Raw genomic sequence first — 9,103 nt, forward strand, 5'->3', positions numbered from 1 at the left:
CTGACTGTGTTTGTGTTTCCTACTTATCATTTTTCTCTGTGCAGCCAGTCGGGCATCCAACCAGGAGACAGGACTCGTACAGGGAGGCTGATCTCACCAGGCTGGGCGTAAATTAACACACACACACATTCACCCCCTCCTCCAACTGCACACACACACACACACGTGGCATTTAAATCTACAGTTTTTAGCTAACGTCCAGCTCTCGTTCTTTCTTTTTTAAATTACGTCGTTTCTCCGCCTTTGTGAGATTCTTCTGGCTGAAACTCCACCCTCCACCCTCCACCCTCCCATCGTTGACCTTAGTAAACATCAGTGTGACCTCTTACACTTTTCTCTTTGCAAAAGTTTTCTAAAGTCCAACACTTTTCTTCTTTTTATTCGTGGACCTCCATAAACAAATCTTTCAGACTTTCTCCACCTGGGCCACAAACATGTGACCCACTTCATTCTTACATCATCACCACAGACTGAACCTGGTCGGTCGTCTCCCCTCCTTGTCTTGGACTTGTCCTGCAGCTTCCTGTCGTCCTGTTTCCCCCTCATTTCAGCGGTGACTGTTGTACCGCCGCCATAATGGGCCACACACTGGGTCACACTCTGGGTCACACTCTGGGTCACACACTGGGCCACACACTGGGCCACACACTGGGTCACACTCCTGCAGGACGGCAGACGACCTCGGTCACCTGTCGGTCAGCTGTGACACTCCAGGGGTCATCTGTCACGATTCTTTAGCCCCATCTTCCTCCTCCGTCCTCCCTTCCTCTCTCCCTCCCTCCCTCTCTCCCTCTCTCCCTCTCTCCCTCCCTCTCTCCCTCTTCCTCCTCCAGTCTCTCCGACAGTATTATTATCGGTGATAAATATGAGGTCTAATTGGCAGCCGCTGGATAAATGTTTCCTCTGGTTTCCGGTAATCTGGGCCGTGGCAGCAGCAGACACGCCCTCCGTATCAGTTACTGCACTGATCAAACAACAAACACCAGGGTTTTTATATCGTCCTCGTCAGTCTGTCGTCGTTGGACACATCGGCATGATTTTAAATTGAAATATTTTTAACCAGTGGTTTAAATTCTTTGATTTGTTTCTTTGAGATTTGAGAGCCAGAAATATTTGTTAGTCACTTCACACTGGTCAAACTTTAGATTTGTGCTTCCGTTAATTCACTAGTTCAGTTTGAAAAGTCAAAATTATACGTCGATATAATGTCCTCTATAATTTAACATTTTTATTGTGATATTTACTGGAGAAATGGCAGGAATTTAGCTGAATTTATTTACAGCTATAGATGTAGATTATTATGTTAAATAGATGATAGATTATTATGAAATACAGATTATATTTATTAGTAAAATTTAAGATCCTAAAAATCAGGAAAATGTGTGTTTTGGTGTCTTTACGTATCTGCAGTGTAAAAACTTCAGTCATTGACTTTTATAAATATATTTATAACATATATATCAGTGGTGGGGAATAAATATTCGAACTGTGTTAAAATATAAATTTTATAAATGAAAATCCTTTTTTTGTATTTACATTTTCCGCATCGATGTCCTGACATAAAAAAATCATTTTGTCCAGTGACTGGACTCAGACAGAGAGGGGAGAAAAACTAGACAAAAATAAGTTGAAAACAATCAGATTGGTTTTAGGTTAATAAAATTGCTCAGAGCTCCAGACGGTACAGGGCCTCAGTGCTGCCTCAGGTGGAGGCCAAGTGTCAGCGTTAACACGAATTCCTCATTCTCCAAATCACAGAGAGTTTGTTTCAGTTTTTCTGTGCTGGTAAACAGATGATCACGTCATGACGGGAGGACGTTGGAAAACACATTTATTTTTCCTCTCTCACAAAAACACAAATTACACGTCAGGGCCGAGCGTCGGCGCCGACAGAATGTATCTGCCGTTAGTTGACTGCTGCAGAAAGTGCTTGTATTTTCAGCCGCTGCAGCTTTGTCCAATCCTTATTGATTTTGGTGCTGAATATTGCCCAAGTGTCATTATCCTCCTCAGGATGATGTGTGTGGCTGTCTATTATTAAATCTTACTGTAATATTCTCCACCTCCTCCTCCACCTCCACCTCCTCCTCCACCTCCACCCGGCTGATCATTCATTCAGCTGCTGCGGCCGATGAGTGAAGACAATAACCTGGAGACAGACAGGAAGTCAGGAAAGGATGTTTGAAAGATGTTTGGGACTGAAGTCGGTCGTTTGTGCCTGAGGAGACAAAAAAAAACAAGGAGAAAATAATATGAGAGAAAGATAGAGCGGGATAGGAGAGGAGAGGAGGAGAGGAGGAGAGGAGGAGAGGAGAGGAGGAGAACGCGGGGGTTGAGATAAATGGACGTGATTCTTATTCACAAGGACATTTGAGCTTTGCCTCATGGCCAGACATGAATGAGTAGATTTCAATAGTATCGACTGTTGCTTTGGACAACAGCAAACAGGGACACACACACACACACTCACACACACTCCCTCACACACACACCCCTACTTGTGCAAGCACAATCAGTGCAGTCCGTCTGGAATACAGAGTGGACATGTCTGCAGGCTGCAGTGTTGCTGCTTTAATGCTAAAAACCAGTCACACACACACACACACACACAGTTTACTTTGTCCAGTTCCCTCAGTGTGTGTGTGTGTGTGTGTGTGTGTGTGTGTGTGATGACCGTCAACATTTAACATCTGAATCTTTCTTCTTCTGTGCTTGACACCTTGTTTTTCCGCAGCGTCTGTTGTCGAACTTTGAACCGTTTTGATTACAGCTCAGAGAGAAATTCAGGAAAATCAAAATCACAAACTGCTGAATTTCAAACATATTCATGTGCCTCTAATCTGCTCCTCTACAATTTTGTCCAAAAAACGTAAGTTTTTAAAACGCCGCCAACTACAGGCCGTACGGTTTACTGCGTGTTTGAAGAGTCTGTTTGACTGTAGTGGGAGCTGCGGTGTTAAAAACCCGTCCAGGTCCAGGATCGACTCCAGAACTGGACTCCTGATGTGAACGTAACTTCTTATAATAAAGTTTGAGGATTTTTTTTTCCCTTTTTATTCAGTTATTGGACTGAATAATTTCACCTGCTCGGCACCAAGTTAACTTTTGTTGCTGTTCAGACGACGTGTCGTGTGTCACTGACGGTTTGTTCCTCCAGCAGAGACGAGTTGAATGACACTGTGACACGACTGTAAGAACATGTAAAAGTGACACAGTTTCACACTCGTCTGCAGCCTCTAAATATACCCACGAGTGTGTGTGTGTGTGTGTGTGTGTGTCCATGTACGTACAGGCCTGTGGTTTTGACTGGTTCTCTCCATTACACTAAAAAAGAAACACTTGAGCTGCTTTGGCTTCTACACACACACACACACACACACACAGCAGTCACAGTCGACAGGACATTTTTATAGCAAAAATTGGATTCTTCCTCCTGCTCCTCTTCTTCGTTCCTCTCCAGATCTCTGGCAGACAGGCTGCAGAAGTGAATGTGACAAGTTTTGCCGACGTGTTTGAAGAGCAATAGTGTTGCTTACGCACTCCAACCGTCCGTGCAAGGCAAATATTTACAGCAGCCAGTCAACAAAGAGGAGGAGGAGTGCTCCGTGTCACTCCGCTTCCCATTTGGATTTGACTTCCTGTTCCTTTATTTTTTTGATCCTGACAATCAAAGAATTCACACCAAAGTCTGTTTGATTAAAAAAAAAAAAAACAGGACGAATGTGTTGTTATCGCAGAGAGAATTTTCATTTCAGGCTCGACAAGTTTGAGATGAGGTGTGGCCCACACTTTGGATGTGTACCATGTGTACATCTGTGGGCCAAGTGTTTGTTTTTTTGCGATGTAGGATGTTTGGCTGCCCACTCCATTTAGGTGGGATTAACATGTGCCCCACATTTATGTACTAGATGTGACCCACAAGTCTGTTTTAGAACTTTAGGCTAGAAAAGTTAGTCTGACCCAGAACAGGTAGCTTTGGTTGTGGCCCACAGTTTGGTGACTGTGATACCAGATGTCCGACTCCCCTTCATTGTTGCAGATGGAAAGTGTGGGACACGCAGTCGATCTTCTGACCCACAGGTGCCCTCTGACCCTCTGGTGGCCAAACCAGGTGTTATCAGGTGTTCCCGCCCCAGGTGTACCGTTCTCTGTGCTCGTGCTCCTGCCCCTCCCCCTGCTGAGTGCCTGGGTCGCTCAGTGAAAGTTTTCTTCTTCAGCCGTGATGTTGGAGCACATTGGTGTTGACACTGTAATCTCCGCCGCTGCTGCAGCGTCGTCTGTTAAAGAGCAGATTTGACGTGAAACGGCGTCTGTGTTTAATAGCACGCTGACAGCAGCATCATTCCTGCACACTCTAATCAAATGATGACAGCGCTGCTGAACGCTCCCCGTGACATTTCCTATTATAAAATGCATATACACAGTGTCAGACAATGTGAAGCTGCCATCACCGAGAGGCAAATGGGATTGTAAATGGCACAAGTGTGTGTGTGTGTGTGTGTGTTAGATGTAATTGCACTTGGATATTGATGATATACATTGGTGTTGGTGTCATGTGGAATTATTGCTGTTGTTTTAGAGACGGAAGATTGAAAAAACCTTTATTTTTGGAAACTTTTTTATTACTGTGTAACAGATGATGTAGATGTGGATGAGTTTTAGCAGCATTTCTGACCAGATCACTTTGTCTCCATTTTTCTTCTTCTTCTTCTTGGGCTCCATCCATTTTTGCTTTTAAAAAAATGTTGTTGAGAACAAACAGGCAAAAACCGAGACGTGAAGTCGCCAACGTCACCCAGTGTTGGATGGAGAGGTTAAACTCAGCTCGTCTTTGTGACAATATCACAGAAATATTCTGACACTTATTGGCATAGTACACCATCACGAAAAAATATTGTCCTCCTTCAGAAGTGGAGGAGGAGGAAGTGAAATATCATCTACAGAGTGAAGGGAGGAGGACGCTGGCTGAGGATGTCACAAAGACAAAGCTGCCTCAGTGAAAGAGGAGAAAAAATGTTTTTTCCTTTTTCAAAGCGCTATTTCAGGATGGATGGTCATAGGTGGAGGGAGGAGAGGGTGATGATGGAGGAGAAGTAGGATGAACAGGAGGAGGAGTCGGGGACATGTAACCTGAATAACCTGACACTGTGGCGTCGGTCCAGACCAGAGGCCGTCCTCCTCACTGCTGGACACTTGTGGTGATGTTCAACATCTCACGTCTCTGGGCCGTCTTCTCCTCTTCTCAGCAGTTGTGGGTGTGTTTGTCGGGGCGGTGGTGCAGCGGCGTGGCAGAGAGGCCGGATCAGGTTTGGTCATTGATTTGAATGAGTGTCGTCAACAGCTGATAGCCAGAAGAGATTTTCTCCTTTCATTTCCCAGGGAGTTTCTCTTTTGGTGCTGGCCAGGAGTCAAGTCCACAGCAGTTACAGAGACATGGCTGTTTATTTAAGTAAAATTGTCAACTTTGTCCACAGACACTCGGTGAACAAAACCAGTGTTGAGTGTCCAGGTTCATTTATTTTAAAATTATTCCTTTGTTACTTTTTCAACAATTTTGTAAAAGACACCAGAATGTGAAAATTGCAAAACTTAAAAACAGAAAAAAAAGAATCCGACAGAGTCCTGTAGGTTGGACTTTGATTGTTGCAGTCTGTTGTACTTTTGTCCTAATGATAACCTATTTACATTTTATCAGTGCTCTGATTTCCGTCACGTGTCAAGTACAAGCGCTCTGTTGCCGTCTTTACATCTTAACATATCGTGTGATTAACGAGTCAGCCACCTTCAGATCGCCCTTTGGGGATAAGAATCTCTGAAATGTTATTTTGTCGTTTCATCGGCTGCCCCTCTTTCTCTCTCTTACCCTCGCTCTACGTTCCTTTGATCGTCCAATCGCACGCCCTGATCTAATCCCCCGAAGGGTAAGATTCTAGTCTGTTGCTACGGATGCTGCGGGGTCGCAAGGTCAAGTACGGCTAATTTATTCACTCAGTCAGATTTCCTCTGGCTTGTGGACGGCAGATGGAGAGCTCTGATATGATATCACCCATCTGAATCACCCAAGGGAGACGGGGGAGGCAGGGCCGGGGAGGCCAGGGGGAGAAAGGTGGAGGGGTGGGAGGGGGGGAGAGGAGATTGACAGGGGAGATGCAAAGAGAAAGGAAGGACAGATAGTAAAATTGGGAAATTAAAAGTGTTTAGATGGAGTGATAGTGTGGATAGGGTTCGTCCCAGCGAGTCGGCTGTGGAGATGAACAGTGAGCCACAGAGCTGCTTATCAGATGAGTGTGTGGGCCCAGAGTGTGTGTGGTGTGTGTGTGTGTGTGTCCTTATCTTAAGACAAGTGGTTCTGGTCCAATAACATCCCGGGAGATGGGAGAAATAAGCGGCTTAGGCCAAGATGTGAGATGGAAGGAGGAGGGAAGAGGAGAGCTGGCACTAGGGAGATGAGGAGAGGAGATGAGGATGGAGCAGAGCAGTGGACGGAGGGGGTGGAGATGGGGACAGATTATGTGGGTAGAGGACAGGGAGGAGACATTTGGAAACACATGAGATGAAGAGGTTTGTTAAGATGAGTAGAGTGAATTAATTTGACAGAATTCTTCATTTACGTTAAGTGCAAAAATGTAACTAAGAAGAAAATTTACTGAGAATCTTTGTTTTTCTAGATGTTGGTGTTAAAGCTGTTGACACCTGGTTGGAAGGCTAGGATTTAAAGAATGGTTTCTCCAGGAGACTTGGACTTTGTCCTTTTAACATTCATTCAGACTCTGATTTCAAAGTTTTCTTTTTTTTTTGTTTGACCAGAAAAACCTTCTCTGAATTATTACATTCATGTCTAAAAATGTAACTTTGTGACAAAGTTTTTTAAACTGATTTTCATCCTTCTCTTATCTTCTGTGCTCCCAGCCTGAAGACCAGATGAAGATGAGGAACCAGCTTTGATGTTCACCGCCCCCAGACCTCCTAAAAATATACATCCGAAGAGAGGATCCCAAAAAGTTAACTGCGTGTGTTTGTCAGCGCTCATGACATCTGGACACGTCCGGTGGCCTGGCCTGGAACAGTCTGGACTGAAGAAGTGAATCTGAGTGGACACACATTAACGGCCTTTAGTTCTGCAGAAGAGAATGAACTGAACGGAGTCGCAGCTGAATCAGCGCTGACAGACTTCCCCTTCACTTTGCCAAGAAAACTCTTGTTTCCTCTGAATGGCTCTTTTCTGAGCCCCTTCCCCAAAAACAACTCCTTCGCTGAACTTTCACACCACATTCCTTCACTTTCTCAGACCCTTCCCCAAGGGTCTTGGACATTGTCTCGGAATTCACTGAGGAGAAAGAGTCTCCTCCCTTTACGAATCTTAAAATTTTTTCCTCCTCCTACTTCAGTCCAAACATGGACCTCCACAGGGCAGCCTTCAAAATGGAGAGCTCCTCCTACCTGCCCAATCCTCTGGCCTCCCCAGCCCTGATGGTCCTGGCCTCCACGGCCGAAGCCTCTCGTGATGCTTCCATCCCCTGCCAGCAGCCACGCCCGTTTGGCGTTCCGGTGTCCGTCGAGAAAGACGTCCACTTGCCATTCAACAACGGTTCCTACACTTTTGCTTCGATGTACCACCGCCAAGGTGCGGTCCCGCCAGGATTCCCCAACAGGGACTTCCCACCATCTCTGCTCCATCTCCATCATCAGTTTGCTCCACCAAACCTAGACTGCTCACCAATCAGCATGCTGAACCACAGCGGCGTCGGGGCTTTCAGACCTTTCGCCTCACCCCCAGAAGACCGCGACGGCGCTCCTGGTGGGTATCAGTCTGCCTTCACCCCGGCCAAGCGCCTCAAAGGCTGCCTGGACGCGGACGCCTCTCCTCACCTGCGGTACTCTGACGCGGAGGGCAAAGAGTACGACTTCGGAGGTTCTCAGATTCCTCCTGGAGGTTCTCCCAGCAGCGCCCTGAAGGCAGTGGAGGACAGTGGGAAAAAGATCTTCGCCGTGTCTGGTCTCCTGTCTGACCGAGAGACATCCTCCAGTCCAGAGGACCGCATCGAACGCTGTAAGTCCAGAACCATTTTGTTTTTTTATGAGCGTTTTACACACAACTCAGCAAAACAAGAAACAATTAGAGATGATTTCTCCTCCGTGTTTGAACAGATCAAATCATTCACTCCTGGTGTTCTATTCTTTGCACGTCACTAAAGAACATATAAGGTTTTTATTCTGAAAGTCCCTGTTGGTTCTGGTTGTCGTAGTACCGATCCAGGTCGCCCTCATTATTCTCTGGATTAGCAGTGAATACAGTTGCGTTGACATGTTAAAAAGACCACACGAAGGATCTTTTTGTCCTGTTGGACCATTAGTCCTCATCAAATATACTCTGATTTCCATTTGTCTGCAGCATTTGCTCAGTGCAGCCAAAACATCTTTGGAAACAATTTCACCAACAACTCCTGCAAATTAAACTTGTAAACCCGACATATGCACCAACCCCCCGAAAACAAGATCAAATCTAATCTGGCTCCCAAATTAAAAAAGCAAAGTGCAAGTTGCAGTAATTTGGCAGAAGGATGAACATTTCCACGCACAGGCACGACACACTCCACACGTCAGTAAACAATCCCATCTACGTTCTCTTGTCATCAACTCCCCTGGATCTCCAACATCCTTGTTCCACAAACCCACAAGCTCTGCTGCTCACATTAGCATTCACCAGTGGAAGGATGCCATTTGGCCTTCACACGCTGGGAATAAGATTAGTGTGTGTGTGTGTGTGTGTGTGTGTAAAAGTGAATGACAGTTCCGAGGCTGGCCGTGCTCTCTGCCATCAGCATTCATCATAGCTCCAGGCTGGCAGCCACTCTGCCAGAAGATTTACCCACATATCAAAACCTTGGCACTTTGTTTGTGTGGGTGGGAGTCGGGGGGGCAGGGGTGGGAGTCGGGGGGGTATTGTGCTCATGTGAAACACACACAAATACTCACACAAAGCAGATCTCCTACACATGAGAGTTACAGACACATTTATGATCAACAACTGACACCGTCACCTCCGTAAAGTTTGCCCCTCGTTTTTTCGTCCTCGCTCGTTTTTCGTCATCAGTCTGCATGC

The 9,103-nt window shown here is 45.8% G+C and overlaps 1 protein-coding gene across 6 annotated transcripts in view; it reads left to right on the forward strand.

Moving 5' to 3' along the window:
• rnf220a (ring finger protein 220a) overlaps window positions 1-9,103 on the forward strand; it is a 204,922-nt gene that overhangs the window by 61,406 nt on the left and 134,413 nt on the right. For all 6 annotated transcript variants that reach the window (XM_025066330.1, XM_025066328.1, XM_025066329.1 and 3 more), the window contains one exon: window positions 6,910-8,050. In XM_025066330.1, the coding sequence (XP_024922098.1) occupies window positions 7,396-8,050 (655 nt within the window). In that variant the 5' untranslated portion in view covers window positions 6,910-7,395. The remainder of the gene's footprint in view (window positions 1-6,909; window positions 8,051-9,103) is intronic.

The sequence above is a fragment of the Cynoglossus semilaevis genome, chromosome 20 (assembly GCF_000523025.1).
Source record: "Cynoglossus semilaevis isolate Cse_v1.0 chromosome 20, Cse_v1.0, whole genome shotgun sequence".
Lineage (NCBI taxonomy): Eukaryota > Metazoa > Chordata > Actinopteri > Pleuronectiformes > Cynoglossidae > Cynoglossus > Cynoglossus semilaevis.